Genomic DNA, 18,264 nt, shown 5'->3' with positions numbered 1-18,264 from the left:
GTCACTTGACAGTGTTTACTTCATTAGTCTGAATGCTACAGAAGACCAAAAACAAAAACAAAAAAAAAAACAGCACATGCACACACACAAAACCCCAAATCACTAAAAACTGCTTAAACACTGACTTGTTAAGCAGAACAGAAATGAAATTTTTCTAGCAGAGAAAGAGTAAAAAGGTAATGTGGGCCTTTTAAACCTTTAGTCCATTTAGCCAGGCTTCAGTTGGGATAAATGGAATATCAAAATCAGGCTAGTCTAGATGAAAACTGCATGGCTGTTTAAAAACCACTGAATAGGAGGAATGTGTTAGAAGGAAATAGATTAAAAACAATTAGACAATCGTTGACCTGCATCTATTTTTCTAATAAATTTCTATCAAGCGCCTCAGTCTAAAAATCTAATATACCTGGACCATTACTACTACCAGCAAGTCTTATTTATTTCTGGCCATTTATTCCTGAAAGCCTTGTGAGAAGACATGGTGAGAAGCAAATCCAACCACACATAGGATGGCGGACAAGAGAAAACATGCGTGATGCGCTTGAATCATCCCAAAACCATTCCCCACCCCCCGCCGGTCCGTGGAATAATTGTCTTCCATGAAACCAGTCCCTGGTGCCAAAAAGGCTGGGGACTGCTGTTCTAAGGAAGAAGGTGGCCAAGCAGATGGCAGTGGAAACCACTGACTTGTTAAACAGTAAAACGCAAAACAAAAGTTGCAGTTTGTTGGGAGACTGCTTTTTGCTTTGGGGGATTTTCTTTTTTCCTTTTTTTGTCTTTTCCAAGAGAGAGAAACTGGCAGCGTTTCCTACTCCGAAAAGGACAGATTCCTCAGGCACCTCCCACGAGGGAGAAAGTAGCCTGGTGTCTGAGTTTGTCCTTAAATATTTCCTCAAGCTGGCTTCCCTGTATGGTCACTAACCAAGTGAATCGTTCCGTGGGGTAGAGCTTCCCTGGGCTCCCTCGAGCTGGACTATTTATCATGGCAGCAGCTGGAGATAAGCTGGACACAAAGAAGATTTGTGTCTCCACGGGTCGGGCCCTAGATACGAACGTGGAGGAATTTTCTCATTAGTGGTAAGTCAGGGAGGGGACTCCGGGCTTTCATCGTGCGACCCAGTGCAAACGGCAGCAGGGAGGAGGGCACCCTGGAGGGGCAAAGTCCTTGAAGATGCTTTCACTGGACAACTGAAATGAAGGTTTCCAGAGTGGATTTCCTTGGGAGAGAGGAAAGACACTGAATGTTGTCCGCAGCTGTTCGGGGGTAGGTGGGGCTTCATCTAGGAGGGCTGCATTTCTTTGTGTGGACTTAATTACTTGTTCCCACTCAGAGGGGAGCCACAGTGGGGGGCTCCAGATCGGGCACCTCAAACCCAGCGGTTGGCTGGCAGGGGCGATGCTGAGTGAAGCCCAGGGGACCCTGAGGGCCAAAGTCTCAAAGGCAAGGAGGCGTAACCAGCAGCTGGCAGGCTGATCTGGGGAGCCCCGCGGTGGTGGAGATGTGGGTAGAGAAGGGACAGGGAGTTGAAGCACAGACAGTTCTAGAATACTCCCAGGATTCACAGACTTCAAGGGCATTCGGAAGATGTCCGAGAGCAAACAGACCAGGAAGGAATTCTCTGAGCTTGGAGTAGTATCTGAGGTGCAGTCCCAGACTAGCTAATTCCATAAATTCTGAATCCCAGCTGGGGTTCCTCACCAGCACAGGCACAGACTTTAGGAATGAAGTGGGCTTCCTGATGACCTCTGATTTGTTCGTTTCCTTCAGCAACCACTATAGGCAGATTAAGCTCAGAGGAAAAACATTTAGTTGAAATTACTTGCCCCCCTCCCATTTGGTACTTCATTGCTTAACAGGCAGGCAGGTTCCGTGGTGTCCTCACCCATCGTGGGCATAGTGAGAGACAGAACCAGGTGTCTCTTCACCAGTGTTACCACTGTGCCCCAGACAGCACTCAGCTCACAGAAAGGCTTGGATATGTTGTCTGAATACATGCATCTTTGTATCCCAGCTTCTAGACCAAAGGCTCAGAGCACAGCATTTAAAAATGTGACATATTCACATCCTTTTTCACACTTAAAAATTTCCTCAAAAGTTTTTAATTTTTACATTATAGTTTTTCATATTTGATCTCAGCCAAAAATAACTCCTTTGCATAACAGTGGGAAAGAAAAGCATATGAAAAGGCACATTTCACACCTGAATGACTGCAGAAGTTGATCCTGAAGCCATCCAACGGGAGAAGTCGCCCAAATAGTCACTGGACTTACGCTTAAAGGAAGAAGTTGTGATTGTAAGTACTTTCAATGCCTTTTCCCATGCATGGAATACGCTGGATGGGGTTTTGTGTTACTCCTGCCTTCCCAGAACAATACGCTGCACCCCACTCCAGAGCGAGCGAGCAATGTGAGTGCCCGTGGTCTTCTTGCTCATCCTCTGAGAAAGGAAGTGCAGGAGTGGAATTCAATGCAGAAAAGGCTGGAGACAGCCTCATGCCTGAGACGTTTCTGATGTGCACCCAGGGAGGGACCCCTGGCACATCATGGGGGCGAATCACAGGGCTGGGCAGAAAGGTCCCATCCTTCCCCCTTTAGAAATGTGTAGGGCTTCTTTTCCTTCCCCTTCCTGTCTCTTCTTCACTTTGTCCCTTTTAAGGAGGTTAAAGTTCTGGCCAGCTCTCAGCTGGGAGTCCTCTGGGTCTCCTGGTCTGACACCAGCCAGGGGCAGCAAGGGGGTTAAAGGGGCTTCAGGCCAGCACTGCTCCAAGCTATGCTGTCTCAGTAAGGAGCATCTGGGTTGCCCCAGTCTGGGGTAAGTGCCTACATCAGCAGCTTCGGGTGTTGTACCAACATTACTAATGACTCCGAATCTGATGGCAGCTCTGGTCCCTCTCTGAAGAGTGTCTGTGTGCACACCCAGCTCTGTCCCCTCCTTGATGGGAGAGGGCTATGGACCCCAGGTGGACGCTCTGGTGGTCACTCGCATTTCCTCCCTGCTTCCTTCTGAGGGGGAAGGTTGCACCTTTGCACGTGATGTTGATGCCCTGAACCAGATATAGGTCTGGTTGGAAGAGGGACACTTCCACAGCAGCCAGCCAGTTAGAGGAACATATGAGGGCACATCCCGAGGGATCATTTCCTCCCAAGGTCTGAAGATCTGTCAGCAGTACCCATCATCCTCATGTCTCACTCTTCCAGGCTCACAAAGCACAAGGCCAATGCTCTCCTCTCAATAAGGAAGCCTTCAGAAAAACCAACCACTCTGCATCAGTCAGGAGAAAAAAACCAAACCAGCAAAACCAAACAAAATCATTTTATTGTGTAGTTTCCTTCTACCAGAAGATTACTAAAAATATAAATATAAAATCTCTAGAAAACACTTGGAATAGCTCTGTAATATTCTTCTTTCCCCAAACTGGGGCCAACCTCTTTGCTCTTTAGAAGTTGATGGACTACATGAATGTCTTCATATCACCCACATTCGTTAACACAGATACATTTCTCTCCATGCAGGGGAATATGCCACCTTCCTGCCAAGTTCTGGAAGCTCACCTTGCATCTATCAGGGTAAAACTATCGCTGAATATGGGGATACAGGACAGTGGGAACAGGGAGAGAAAAAACTCTGTGGCCCCAGCTTCCTTCTGTGGACACAGAAGACAGGCCCTTCATTTCTCCTCAGTACCCTGTCCTTGAGCAGACTGGGCCACCCGAGGGTCAAACTTCCAGAGAAGTTGCATTCACCATGAGGGGTGTGTCAGGGGGGTGACTGCCATTCTGCAGTCATGGGCAGGTCAGGTTGTTGACATGGACACGGGAAGTCAAGTGGGGCTTTGCATAGAGAGCTGGTCTGAGCCGGGGCCCTCAGCAGGATAGAAGTCGCTGTTCCTAGTGGCCTCTGGGCAACACTTAGCCCTAGCACCAGGCACTCTCTGTCACATCTAGGACCTGATTTTAGCCTCAGAGAGCTCCTCCACCCCGGTAGCAGCATCACCCCTCCTGTAGAAGGATGGCTGAGATGGAGATCACAGAGGGGCCACCCAGACATTGAAGCAGGGTCCCACAGCCTCTTATTTGGTACTAGACACGAGTCCGAGGAACACTGGGATCACCCTGGCCATGGTCCTGGGACAGCCTGATAGGATCCCTGGGCTAACCCTGGGTCTGAGGGCCAGGACCTCAGCAGCGGCTGGGTGTGGAGCGGAGAGCAGGGTGCTTAAGCCAGCCCAGGCCTGCCACCTCTGCACCTATGGCTACAATATCACCCAGCCAGAGCCACCCTGGTCTCTGGGAGAGGAGCAGCCCCAGAGTGCAGGAACCTGGTAAGTTTCCTGTCAGAGAAGCAAACAGAGCTTCTGGGATGGAAGCGCAGATGAGTGGGCTAGCTGCCAGCACGTGGTTTTAGTTCTCTGCCCCCAGTTCTGTGTTTTGTGCAGAGCCCCAAGCCATTCTGGGAAAACTCACAGGCCCCCAAATGCTAGTCCTGAGAACTTCTGAGCATCAGGGTCAGATATCAACATCTTTGTGATATTCCTGGAGTAAGTCAGGATCGACTCAATTCAATAACAGCCTTCCTCACCTCACCACGGCCTGCAAGGTGCCTGGCGTGCCTGGACCCTCCTGAGGAAGATGAGACAAAGCTTCACTCTGAGAACGCAGGGTAGGAGAAAAGGCGGCGGGAGAGCCGTGGCAAGGCCCCCAGCTGCAGAAGCAAGGAGGCGGGAAGGGCACCTGCATCCCGGTGGTCCCCTGAGGCTCCCGGGTCTGCAGGAGTTAGCTTGGACATTTTATAAGGCAGAAGTGGTTCCTGGGGAGCAGGAACTGGGTGATGAGATGAAGTGGGCAGTGAGCCCTGGGGCACCCAGAGTGGGAAGCCGAACAAAGAATAGGAAAGGGGAGGCGGCAGGAGTCACAGAAGGAGAACTGAACAGCCCACTCTGGCCAGATATGCCACTCCCAGCCTTCTCCCGGGGACCCAGCCACCTTGCTCAAAAAAAATAATGTTCTCTTCTTGCTGCAAAGGCCCCCAGGGTTGGGATCACCCCCCGACAGGGTCTCTTGGCCACAGGAAAACAGCATGACAGGACCCCTGGTGGGAGACAGGAACACAGACGTGGGTTAACCCAGGAGGGCAGAACCAGTGGGGCTGTGTGAACTGTCAGTCCTTCACAGAGACCCCAGAGGCAGGCAGGTAGACAGCACCTTCTGTACAAGAGCGGAGCGCCTCCTACTTAAGTGTGGCCTGCTCCACGGTTCCTACCACATTCCAACCTCTCACACTCCTCACCTTGCTTCCTGCACTTACCACGCCTAGACCCTAGAACTACATCACATCACGCTGTGGAAACCCCGGAAAGCTGTTCTGAGCCCTTACGACTACTCTTTCCCCAACCCGTTTTCACTGCCTTCCCCATCCCGTTTTCACTGCCTTCCCCACGACTGCTCTGGGTTCTCTCGGGACCAGCTCCCTGGACGCCAGGTTCCTGGGCCCTCCCCACCAAACAAAATCAGAACTTGCTCTGCTGCTTCTGCCAGGGCCTGCCTAGCCCTGTCTTCACGCACAGCAAGGGAAGCCCGGGTCTCTTCTGTGCAGGGAGCCCGAGCGTAGCTGGCTGCATCATCTTGCCCAGTGCCTCTCCACACTCCCATGCTGGGCAGGCGCTCTCGGGGGCTGGCTCCGTGCCCTGCCTCAGGCTAGAAGAGACACACCCTGTGAACCCGGGGTGTCGACAAGGCTGCCCGAGGTCTCAGGTCCAGTAAGCATTGCCCCCGGCTTGCATCCACATGGGCAGAGGCGAGGTAACAACCCGAGGCCTGTGCTGTCTTGGGGCCAGGAGGAGCTGTGGCTGGGCTGTGCTCAGGGTGTGCGGCTTTCTGGGCCTGGGCCCATCATCGAGCCAAACCCGTCATCCCTCATTTAGCCTGATTCCCCCGGAGGCAGGAGGCCTCTGGCCCCCAGGGAGGAGAAAAAAGGAAACAGGAGTGCACGGGAGGAAGAAGAGCAGGCAGCATGTGGGAGCCAGGCAGAGAGAACACCCTTCATCCTGGGCTGCTGGCCTTGCAGGTCAGTGGGAAGCCAGGGCAACTCGGAGCAGAGGCGCCCTAGTGTCCAAGGGCTGCAGCCAGCACACCGAGGAGCTGGGATGGCACCCGAGTCCTTTTGCCATTCCATGGACGGACTCTTGAACTAGGACTACTCATGGACTTGTGGCCCTGCAGCAGCCCATGTGGAAGAATTAGCTCTGCTGAGCCTTGTGCAAGCAGGACAAACAGCAGGGTGGAGCTGGGGCAAGGGCCAGGGTGCACGGTGGAGAAGCGAGCAGAGGGGAGGGGGTCTCAGCAGGAGCAGAAGAAGCTCTACTCAAAGGACAGCAGGTCTGGGTGAGGGCCCTCAATGTCAAGGCTGGAGGTCCGAGCCCGAGGAGGTGGGCTGCTGTCCTCCAGAGACTCAGCCAGGCTGATGGGGCTCAGGCTGAGTTTGAGGCCATTTCTCTCGATGAGGCCAGGGGAGGAGGCCCTTCGGCACTCAGTCACCTTTAGCTTCGGTTCGTCCTGGTTGTCCTTGTGGATTAGGTCAGGTACCGACAGGGAAACCTCTCCATTGGGCAGAGCCTCACCCCTGTCCACCATGTCCATGATGGCCTCTGGCTGTGAAGCATCTGCTGGGCTGGGCTGGGCAGTGGGAGGGGAGTCCTGGGGCTGCCCAGGTGACAGCTCTGTCCCATACTCCAGACTGCTTAGGACTGGCTGCGATGAAATCAGCATGTCCTGGGTGGTCTTCAGGGCCCGAGGGGTTCGCTTCCTGGTGGTAGGAGGCGGGGGATCCAGCCGAGGGAATGCTTCTTGCAGGGCTGATCTATAAGGTTGGTGACACGAGCTGACATAAGGCTGGCGAGACACCATGCTGCACTTCCCACTCACCCACCCGGGAAGTGCTTTTCGCTCTGGGTTCTCGTCCTTGGTTTAGCGTGCGGGTCTCGGCAGTTTGAGCACAAATGGCTCTGGGCCTGTCACATCCTCACTCGGTGTTCACAACAGCACAAAGTGTTAACACTGGGACCACCGGTGAACCACGTCGCGTCAGAACCTATACAATAGCCCTGAAAAGTGCATCACCACTTGGGGCGTGTAGGTGTCTAAAACGAGGCTGGACGTGGGAGGGCTGCCAAAGCAGGCTCCCCTCTCCCCTGACCAGTGGGTTCTGCCAGATGCCGGCTTCTCCACTACCAACAGTCAGGGCAGCACTTCTCAGGTGTGGCTGGATGTCAGAATCCCCCCGGGGAGCTTCTGGCAACACGTGGGTTTGAATCCAGCTCTGCCAATTACTAACTTTGTAACCTTAACCTCCTCATGTTACCTCTCTGAACCTGCTTTACCTGCAAAATGGAAATAATATCATTCATCTCAGAGGGCCAGGGTTAGGTAAAATAATGCAGCTGAAGCATAGCACAGTGCTAGGACGTGATGGGCACGCCATAAACTTCAGCCATGGTGGGAGAGTTGAAGCCGGCTCCCACAAACATGGCCCGATCCTTCAGCTGTTCTTTATGTGACAGCCTCCGTCCCTACCCCAAGGCCACTCTCCCCTCTAGACACTACAGTTTGCCGCAGGCCTCTTCCAGTGGGTCCAGATCCATAAGGATGTCAGGGCGGGAGGGAGAGGTGCACTCACCTTCCGTCATCCACGTCAGCCCCACCGGCCAGCTGGGCCCCTGCAGTCTTGTTGACCTCCATCGTGCCCACGCTGCCCAGGCTCGAGGGCTCTTTTCTCCGCAGGAAGTCATTAACTTTGGCCCCCATGGCTTTGCCCAGGTTCTTGAGGTGCTGGCTGCTGCCCACCCAGAGTCCAGGCCCTCCGGGCTCCACAGACCCCAGGGCGGCAGAGCTGGGGGCCGCAGGCCTGGACACGTGGGGGAAGGAGCGGCTTGACTGGAGCTTTGGAGTGAGGGCTGTGTTCAAGTTCTCAAACATGCCGTGGTCGACTACAAACAAAGAGGGAAAGACAGAGAGCTGGTGAGGGGAGGGGAGGGGAGGGGAGGGGGGCCTTCGACCCCATCACTTTTGAGCTTCTCCTTATACCATACCCACAACTTGTAAGTTCATGAGGCTTTGGAAATAGTCAAGAGAGAGGCAGCAAAGACACTCTTGAACCTTCCGAGCCAGTTGTTTTGATGGGACGTGGGACCAGAAATTCTAGTTCTGCCTCACCCAGGTTAATCAGTGATGAACTCTAGCCACAGAAAAGCTAACTTATCCCTTTAAACATGCCTCCTTGACTCACGGCTTAACCCCTTACCTTGGGGTCACCAGGCCCTTTGAAGTAAAGACAAACAAGGATGAAGCAATGAGATGTGACATTTTTACACTGCCATGAGCACATGTGGAGCTCTCTGACTCAGGCGCTGGGGTAGAAGCTGGTGGAGGGATGGCAAGTATGGAAGCTCCCTGCTAAAAAGCCACATGTGTAGCATGTTTTCTCCATGAAAAATGCTCACTTCTCTTGGGGGTGGAACTTGGGAGAATGGGACAGCTGCATGCAGAGAGATGCTAAGTGGTGGTTCAGAACCAGTTCACGCCAAATGGACAAGCACTTGGTGCCAAGGAAGCAGGAGGAAGCTGACAAACGCCAGCTCACTTAATCCTCACAAGCTAGTAAGGTGGGGCATGGTAAGATTTCTCTTTGTAGAGGAAGAAGATGGGGCTCAGAGTAATGAACTGCTGGGCCCGAGGTCACAGCCCAATTACTGGCACGGTGGGAACTAGAACCCACGTTTTCTCACCTAAAGCTCAGGGCTCTTGCCACTACTTTTCCTGCCTTGCATGGAATAACTGCCTAAATATGCCTCATGCACAGTCTGCCTCTCAGGGATCTCTGTTCGGCTGGAAAAATTAACTCAAAGGGCTGGGAGGAGACCCACTGGGTTGTAAACACTTGCAGGGCAGAAGCCATGTCTCACTCATCTTTGTGTCTTTAACAGCTAGCCTGGGTGTGGCACACAGTAGGTGCTTAATAAATATCCCGAAATGCCAAACCCATTTTCAGATAGAGAATCGTGGAGACCAAGACCACAGTAGCTCCGAGGTCTGTAGTTGGAATGGCTAGAGCTCAGGGCTCTAAGCCACACTGTCCACACACTTGCACAGAGGCAGCCTCTCCCCACTAGGAAATCCAGCTCAGGCCTCAGTGCAGCCAGACCCACTCTGGGGCCTTGGAAGCAGGCTTGAGGTTGCTGTCCTTACCACCTATTCCAGATATTTTGTCAGTCTCAGAGGAGGAGAGCGATTTGGTCATAGGCCCTGCTCCTTGTCAAGACCTCTGCTAAGTGCCTACTCTTGCTGAGCCTTCCTAAGAGTAACGGAGGTTAGGGTATGTTTTTTTCCATTGAACTTTTGCATAAAGCAGTTCTCTGCCCTGCGCTGCTGAGTCCTGGGCACTGGGGAGCATTTCTCTTTACTGTGATTTTATGCAGAGACATCCCTTCTGAGCCAACTACCTCAATAAGCCATATGCTAAGGGTCTTCGGGCAGCAGGAGGATGCTGTGGGAGGAGTGGAGATCTCCCCCTGTGATGAACCCCACAGTCTTCACCTCTGTAACTGCCCTTAACCCACGTGCGAGAAAAGCACCACTGCAGGGGACATTCCGGGAGCTCAATTAGAGCATCCCTGGGACACGGGGCACAGAGCTGACTGGTTCAGGCTGGCTGGGTTCCAGATGTAGACCCACCACACTAGCAGGAGATCCCGGCCCATCCCACAACAGGGGTATCAACTCTTGAGTCTTCTCCTGAGAGTATAAATCTTGCCATGTCATCCACTTTTGCATAATTTACCTATCATGTCCCATATCCTTCTAATTTTTCTTTAATCGTGAACTCTGCAAACTAGCAGAGAAGGCTTTGGAAACTAAAGCATTTAATGACTTCCCCCCAAACCAGAAAGTATTGGGGCCACCATGAAACTAGAGCAAATGTTCAAGAGATATATGCCAGGGAAGAAGGCCAATCCCCACCACTTTTGGGCTCACATAGTTCTGTGGCTGCTTCCTTACTGGTTTAATGTGAATTTTCAGAGCAGACACATTCATTTCTAAAAGTGTAAGCACCAAAAACACCTGGCAAAGTGACTTGTAAATTGTGAGCCCCTTTGATTATAATTATTGAAGAAACACATTCTAAGAAACATAAATAACTTTTGGATTAAGCACCATTTTAGATTTCCTGTACTTCTTGTTTCTCTACCCTTCAGGATGTATACACTGAATTCTTAAGGAATTTAAAGATAGCTCATCATATACTCTCTTCATAATTCTCTTAAGTCTTCTGGTAAATACATCTTGTCTTTAATAATAAAATAAGTCCCTTGATGGGAAGAAGCATCTTAAGTGACATTTTTTGTCTATAATGCTCAGCATAGGGCCTTGCACAACAGTAGGCATTTAATAAATTAATTGAATTGGCTTTTGATATGAATACTTAAAACTGACTGCATTATGGGCTAACATCGTAGAGAAGCTGTTCCCCAAGCCTTCTTCCATTTACAAAAGACACTGAAAACCCCCTCCTCCGGGAGCGGTCCACAGGGGCTCTTGAGGTCAGGCCGGGGCTCCCTTCATCTTCACATCTGAGGGATGGGCAGCGAGCCCCTTTCCTGCTGAAGGCACCAAGGACCCCACACACTGTCAGGACGGGAGGCTTGGTGGTTCAGAAAATAATGGTGATGGCAGAAAGAAAGGTGACTGGATCCCAACCAGGTGGCCCTCCTAACAGCACCCCCCAGCATGCACATAGCCAAGCAGAGGGGAGCATCTGGGGCCAAAGTCATCCAAAAGAAAGACAGTATCTTACCTGTCCGAGAAAGGGGCTCGGAAAGCAGGCAGGAAACAAACGAGAGAGAGAGACACATTTTATGTAGTGACCGACCACTATGGGAGTGTTACCTCCCGTCTGGGTCACCAGCAACAGCACACCAAGAGGATATAGCATGCAAGACAGGGGTCCTTCTATGAGGAGTGTAACAGACCTGGATGACCAGGTTCCCATATGCTTTTTAATAAACCAAAACAGAGCCGTACTTTAAAAATTCTACAAACAGGTGCTGATGCAGCCTCCTGTATTTCCCCCAATATTTTTTTTTTTTTTTTTTTTTTGTGGTATGTGGGCCTCTCACTGTTGTGGCCTCTCCCGTTGCGGAGCACAGGCTCCGGACGCGCAGGCTCAGCGGCCATGGCTCACGGGCCCAGCCACTCCGCGGCATGTGGGTTCTTCCCAGACCGGGACACAAACCCGTGTCCCCTGTATCAGCAGGCGGACTCTCAACCACTGCGCCGCCAGGGAAGCCCTCCCCCAATATTTTGAGGCCCCTTTACATTAAGTATATCTGAAGTTCCTAGCTGGTAGTGGGAGGAATGGAATGGGGCCTCCAACATGTGAATCCCTAGATTTTAGACCAGAAAGATGTTCATTCATCCACTCCAACCATCTAAATTAACAACATGGGAAAAGCAGGTGGCAGAGAGGTCTGCCTAATACTGCACAGGGAGGTGACGGCAGAGCAGGGGTTAGAACTCACATAGGCTGACTCCCAGACCCATGATCTTTCTCTACACCATGACAGCCAAGTGAAACTGCCAATACTCTCAAAGTTGCCAAGGTACGTGGTGTCAATTCACATCCTAACACATTCTAACGTTCCAAACCAGGCTATGAAGGAGGTACATGAGATCTCATTCTCTACACGGTCTGGCAAATGTTTAAGTACTGTGAATAAACACGGACAGGAAGACAACTCTGGAATCTCATATGCAAATGCGAACTCACACTTGCTTCACACACTGCGAGGGGAGCCCACTGCTGATTACGGGCTGGGCCAGACCTTTCCCGCCCAGCACAAACATACCCACCTTTAGATCTAAAGCCCTGTATGCATCTAATCATGATGATCTAGAATGGGGCACCTTCAAGCTCATCTTTCAACCCTCTAGCAGGCTGGCCAGGTTGTTACATGACAAAAGTGAAGCAAAGAGAAGAGGCTACCTTGCCACTCTGAGTACATAGCCTTACTACTAAATTGCTTTAATGAGAAAAATGGTGTTGAGTAAGCCACCCATTTATGTTTTAGGCATTTGCTAAAAACAGACAGCACCAACCATTTAAAACAGTATTTGGTCCCTATTCTTAGGACGTACATATTGAAGTATTTAGGCACAAAGGGACATTATGTTTGTAATTTACCTTCAAATATCTCAGAAAAAAAAATGTATACACACAGAGGCAGAGAGGGAGGGAGGGAATTGATAAGGCAAATGGAGTAAAATGTTAACAATAGGAAAATCTAGATACAGGGTACATGGATGTTCTCTGTACAAATTTTATTTTTGCAGCTTTTTATAAGTTTGAAATTATTTCCAAAGAAAAATGTAAAAAATATACCCCAAACCAAAAAAACAGAAACTAAGGTAAAACAACAAAAACATCTGGTGACAGAGGTTAGACAGATGAAAAAAGCAAAGAGGTCATTAAGAGAGGACAGCGGATCCCAGAGCTGGGGGTGGTGACAGCAATGACATGGAAAAGGGAGACTAAAGAACAGAGGGGGTGCATAAATGTCCATGCCACTCACAGGGAGATCAGCTCAGTGCTTTGTGACCACCTAGAGGGGTGGGATAGGGAGGGTGGGAGGGAGGGAGACGCAAGAGGGAAGAGATATGAGAACATAGGTATATGTATAACTGATTCACTTTGTTATAAAGCAGAAACTAACACACCCTTGTAAAGCAATTATACTCCAATAAAGATGTAAAAAAAAAAAAAAAAAGAACAGAAGGGGCGAATAGACAACATCGCTATCAGGTCTCTACTACATTCCTCCCTCTCTCTGGGTATCCCCAGTCAAGACAGGCCATGGAAGAATGACAAGTGAAAAAAATCTTTAAAAATTTTTTAACTTGCTTGCTACAGACCCCATCCATCTTTGAGAGGAATAACCTCGCTGGCAAGTAGAATCATGTGGCCTTATTGTGATGTCACTGACATCAGAATGTTTATTGTCTGGACAACTCAAGCAGCCTCTTGGGAGCAGGTGTGCGTGACCTCCACACACTTCAGTAGTCAGAATATGGAGAACTTCTCACTCTTCAGCATTTCTGGACCTCGAATCTCTTCCTCTGCTATGGGCACTTTTCCTGATATCACGTCCTCATGTGCTACCTGCTTGCCAGGTAAACTCTCGTGCCACTAGGGCCACAAAAATCTGGTTTTCTGAAGCTTGTAATTGAGTACTCTACCAGATCATGTTACACGACCACGATTTAGTGAGAAAGTCAAATTACACATGGGAAGAAAATAATTTTTCAAAATGCTGCATACATGGTAAGTAGTTCCTGCTATTTATTCATTTCTTGCAAGGGAAGGATGGGGGAAACATTTGTTATCAGGCTTTTTTCCCCCTCTGAATCTGCATGAACTTTCAAAGTGACAGTCTGTCTAAGTAAGGAGGATGTACTACTTTCAGCCCTATTTTGACAAGCTGGAGAAGATCTAGACTTATCCATCCATCAGAAGGAACCTAAGGTGGGGGGTAACTGATGAGCCTATCATGGAATAAAATTGAATGTTCGGAGGACTTGCTATTCAAAGCATGGTCCATGGACGTGCAACATCAGCATCACCTGGGAGCTTTTTAGAAAAAGGCAGAATCTCAGGCCCTACCTCAGACCTGCTGAATCAGAATCTGCATTTTTAACAAGATCTCCAGGTGATTCCCATGCACATTAAAGTTTGAGAAGTGCTGTTCTGTGAAGTGGTTCTCCTAAGCATCCAATTGCCTATACACAGGACATCTGTATCCATCTGTTTCCCAAACTGAGCACAGCTACTGCTCTGTGATTTGAGGCGAGCCAGCTTCTTAATTCAAGCATTAGCAACCATCAGGCAGCTGGGGTCCACCTGAACACTCTCTGGCTGTGGGTGGGAGGCGTTTTAATTGGAGAAACGAGCTTCTCGTCCTCAAAGGGATCTTGTAACATAGCTACGCGGTCCGCGACCAGACTCCCTCCTCTGGGCCCTCCAGGGACCCAAAGGCTGCAATGCAGAGTGCACACACACACAAACACACACACACAAACACACACACATACACACACACGCACGCACGCACGCCAGGCAGAAACCTGTCATCTGGTCCACATCTTATATTCTTCTTTGGAGAGGACCTTTCCAGGGTCTCAATGAAACCAGCATCCCATTTGGAATTCCCCAGGAGGTCATCCAGAATAGCTCTGCCTATGTGCATGCCACAAAGGTCATTGTTTTGCTTCAGTTTTGTAGTGCCTTAAAGCACCAAGGTTGAACCTCTAGGTATGTCTCGGGGGGAGGGGTCCCAACAAGAGGACGCCCAACCTTGCTCAGCTCACCAGAGTGTTTCCTCTGTAACCCAGGCACTGCAAAGACGGTGTTTCCCACTAAGGCGTCCAGCCCAGCTCAGGCCCCGCTACCCCAGTACCAAAGCAGAGCTCTCCGTCATGGGGTGCACAACACAGTGCTCTCACCAGGTGAGGCCTTCTCTGACTCAGGCGGGCACATGTGAGAAGCTGGGGGAACAGGGGCTGCTCCCCTAAGGGTAGGGTGCCTGTGTGTGGGATTGCCGCGTGCTGCCTTTCCCCCCTGCAGTCTCTTGTCCGATGCTTCCTCTAGCAGAGACCTGCAGGTCTTCTCCTCTCCTGTCTCTCAGGCTGATGGAGAACAGCACTTTCTGCCTGACTGGGCTGTTGCAGGCAGACAGTGAGGCTGGAGAAACGGCCACAACCAGTGGTGGTAGAAAGAGGGGCTCTAGAGGCCAGAGGTCTGGCTGTCTGCTGAGCCACCTGTGTCTATCCTCAGAGGAGGCAGAGGAAAGGTGTCTGCAGGGAGGGATGCACCTGACACATGCCAAGGCTTAGTTAGTCATTGCAAGGGGAGTCTCTACCCAGAGATCAAACTGCTTTTCTCTGGACAGCAGGAAGGCAGGCCTTAGACTGCTCTCCCCACCCCATCCTCTGCCTGCTCTCAGAACTGCACTCAAGGAAGGGCAGAGGTAACCTGAGGTCCTGCCTGACCACCTGCCTTCTTGCCCTTCTGCTTCTCCACCCGGCCTCCAGCCAACCCAGGCCTCACTGCTCCCTGCCTGGCTCGAGGCTCAGAACCAGCCCTTTCCTTTGCAGACTGCATCTTGGGGGACCCCCCAAACGGAGAGCAGCTGAGGTGGAATTGCACCATCTACCGGCCCTGGTTCTCCCCTTACAGCTACTTTGTACGCAAGGGCAGAGAGAGCCACCTGGAGACCTACAGCTTCCCAGAGGTGCAGTGGGACGAGGGCAGGAGGGACAACTGCCTCCCAGAGGACACGGCTGACAGCATCTGCTCGTCCTCTTCCTCCCCAGAGAACACCTGCCCCCGAGAGGCCACCAAGAAATCCAGGCACAGCCTGGATTCCATAGACCACATCACATCCCAGGACATCCTAATGGCCTCCAAGGGGCACCCGGCCCAGCAGAACGGCTACAAGTGTGTGGCCTGCTGCCGTATGTACCCGACGATGCACTCCCTCAAGAGCCACATCAAGTGGGGCTTCAAGGAGGGCTTTAGCTGCAAGGTGTACTATCGCAAGCTCAAAACCCTCTGGGGCAAGGAGCAGAAGGCCCGGCCGGGAGACAGGCTTTCCTCAGGCAGCTGCCAGGCCTTCAAGTAGGCCTGCTGGGTGGCGACACCTGTCTTATTAGCGGACAACGCTTCAGGTGAACAGGGGATGATGCCTATTTATGTCTCTACAGAGAGGCCAATAAACCAAAGTTAGTGACAGCCTTCTGTCAAGTCTGAGGTCACCCTGTACCACCTGTCCTTCTCAGTCCTTGGTCCCCATCCCATTCCCCTTCTGCTACCAGTTGCCTAGCAACACCAGGCCCATCTCCCTGCCTCTCTCTTTTTTTTTTTTTTGAAAGACAATACCCAAAGTTTGAGACTATTTTCTAAAATGGTGGTTTTCAAAGTGAGGTGCTCAGACCAGCAGTGTGAGCATCCCCAGGGAATTTGTTAGAAATGAAATTCTCAGACCTACTGAATCAGAAACTCTGGGGGGTGGGCCCCTCAATCTGTGCTCTAATTGTCCTCCAGGTGATTCAGATGCAGCTCAAGTATGAGAACCACTGCTCTAAGACCCCGGCCTTCCTGTTGGTCCCTCTGTGATTGGTCCTTGCCCTGCACCGTGGGAGAACTCACACTGAGGGAGAGGGGTTGAATGCCCTTTTCAGGTTTGGAATGCCCTTTCCAAACCAGCAGAATCTCTGCACAGTTTGAAAGCTTCTTAGGTGTTAGATCTTCTGAGGGGTGGAACGGGGAGGACAACATGCCCCACGCATAAGGCAGAAAAGAGGCAAATAGGGCTGGGGCCCATTCCCACCCCATGTACCATGATCCTTCATTTGGAAGGGACATCTCTGGCTGAAGCAGAACAGATCATTTTTGACCCAGGGGGCATCTTTACATGGCTCTGTTAAGTCATGTCTAAAAAGCCTGGTAAACATGTGAAAACACTGCTTCCTAGTACCAAGAAATGTCCCAGCAGATGGCCCTGACCCTTATTCCATTTCTGAGCAAACCTCATAGCCAACTCTGACCCAGAAAAGTGGATGAGCATCGAGGGTGCAGCAAGGACATCAGTTTTGCCCATTATGTGGTTAAAGAAAAAAGAGCTTATGTTTGATGGTCTTATTTTTAGGCCTTATTTACCTCTCATTTCATCTCCCTAATGACTCAGTGGGCCCTTCACTGCAAGGGGGCATTTCCTTTCAGGGACCCTGGCACCAACCCTCCCCTTGTGTCTGCTTCCCCACTGCTTGGCCAATGGGTTGGGGTGGAGGATCTCCCCTTACCCTTCCAGTGGTCACATAGTTAAGTCTTCCGAAGCCCCACTTTATAGTTTCGCCGAGCTGCTTCTGCTTATCACTGTTCTGCTAAAATATCATTGGTGGGGGCTTCCCTGGTGGCGCAGTGGTTGAGAGTCCGCCTGCCGATGCAGGGGACACGGGTTTGTGCCCCGGTCCGGGAAGATCCCACATGCCGCGGAGCGGCTGGGCCCGTGAGCCATGGCCACTGAGCCTGCGCGTCCGGAGCCTGTGTTCCATAACGGGGGAGGCCACAATGGTGAGAGGCCCGCATACCGCAAAAAAAAAAAAAAAAAAAATCATTGGTGGTTCTTTTGTGAGAGACAGGCTGGCTCACACCCCCATCACACACCAGTCCCTTGCTGTGAGACCACTCCCAGTCCTGCACCCAGTCCCCCACTCCTCACCTCACTCTTTCCCTCATCCTCCACCCACTAAGTCAGAGTCCCAGAGTCTACTTGATTTGCAGGCTACAACTGGCCTGGGAGCCAGGACATGCAGGGTCCCACCCACTCACTGAGGGGCAGGGTGGTCTGCAGGCAGCCCTGATATTATGCCATTGCTTCCAGGGCCCGGTTCCTGGAGGGAGCAAATGAGTGACTCTGGCGAGTCTTTAGTCCTCACTCTGACCTCCTGCTTTCCTAAATGGAAAGGTCACCGGAGCCCCCGGAGGCTTCTCCTTACAGACGCTGCTGTGCACGTGTGTCCCCTTGACAGGGCTCCTGAGGGAGTACAAGGAGGGGGACACGGAGTGGACTTGAGGAGTCCGGTCACAGTCTCAGCATGGTCTGTGGCAGGACCAGGCGCGGAATCACTCCTCATCTGGTCTCTCTCCCTGTGCCCAGCCCTCACTCCCTCCTCCAGGGCATCCACATCATGGGCACAGAGCACAGCTTAAAAAAAAAAAAAAGAGAGAGAGAGAGAAAGCCATCCAAAGGCCAGGGACCGAGCCCAAGGGCCACAGCACATGCTAATCATGGCCTGGCAGGTGCGAGAATTTAGCATTTGCTCCCTAAGGACAGGGTACTTTCCACCTTTCACATTTAACGTAGGGTCATTATGACCCCAGTAGCTTTCTCAGTACAGAGTTCTGAATAGTTTCCACACAGCAGAAAATGCACGCAGAACACAACTGCACCCAGCAGCACAAACACCCCCCCCAGTTAATTAGGGGGTAAACTGTATTGTGCCCTGGGCCACTGCCAGGCATTCTGCTGGGTGCTTCTAAAATACAATCTCATCTACTCTTCATTACAGCCTTATGTGGTGTGTTGTATTCCCATTTTACAGATAAGAAAATAAGGCTTAGTTCAGTTCACTCAGCCAGAAAAGGGCAGAGGATATGTG

General features: G+C 51.2%; 2 protein-coding genes across 9 annotated transcripts in view; one reads left to right on the top strand and one right to left on the bottom strand.

The window, feature by feature from the left end:
- Positions 1–2,882: 2,882 nt before the first annotated feature.
- Positions 2,883–18,264, bottom strand: part of LOC309799486 (uncharacterized protein C1orf226 homolog) — a 315,687-nt gene continuing 300,305 nt past the window's right edge. For all 7 annotated transcript variants that reach the window (XM_082612703.1, XM_082612704.1, XM_082612705.1 and 4 more), the window contains 2 exons: positions 7,673–7,982; positions 2,883–6,856 (listed from right to left, as the gene is read on the bottom strand). In XM_082612703.1, the coding sequence (XP_082468829.1) occupies positions 6,358–6,856; positions 7,673–7,982 (809 nt within the window). In that variant the 3' untranslated portion in view covers positions 2,883–6,357. The remainder of the gene's footprint in view (positions 6,857–7,672; positions 7,983–18,264) is intronic.
- Positions 12,580–17,447, top strand: SPATA46 (spermatogenesis associated 46). 2 transcript variants are annotated; one of them, XM_082614378.1, is made up of 3 exons: positions 12,580–13,218; positions 14,437–14,550; positions 15,199–17,447. In XM_082614378.1, exons 1-3 carry the CDS (start codon positions 13,005–13,007, stop codon positions 15,723–15,725), a joined length of 855 nt encoding a protein of 284 aa, XP_082470504.1. In that variant the 5' UTR covers positions 12,580–13,004; the 3' UTR covers positions 15,726–17,447. The 2 variants fall into 2 exon arrangements, with proteins under 2 accessions (XP_082470504.1, XP_082470505.1); XM_082614379.1 differs by lacking the exon at positions 14,437–14,550.

The sequence above is a fragment of the Mesoplodon mirus genome (assembly GCF_964341445.2).
Source record: "Mesoplodon mirus genome assembly, chromosome: 3".
Classification (NCBI taxonomy): domain Eukaryota; kingdom Metazoa; phylum Chordata; class Mammalia; order Artiodactyla; family Ziphiidae; genus Mesoplodon; species Mesoplodon mirus.
Note: the sequence above shows the minus strand (reverse complement) of the source record. Positions and strands in the feature narration are given on the sequence as shown.

What these genes read in the sequence shown, in the direction of transcription:
- SPATA46 (XM_082614378.1), top strand. Translation starts at nt 13,005, where the DNA reads ATGTGGCCTTATTGTGATGTCACTGACATCAGAATGTTTATTGTCTGG. An exon ending in ATGTGCTACCTGCTTGCCAG is followed by an intron (nt 13,219 to 14,436) that starts GTAAACTCTCGT and finishes TCTGTAACCCAG; the next exon opens with GCACTGCAAAGACGGTGTTT. An exon ending in CAACACAGTGCTCTCACCAG is followed by an intron (nt 14,551 to 15,198) that starts GTGAGGCCTTCT and finishes TTTCCTTTGCAG; the next exon opens with ACTGCATCTTGGGGGACCCC.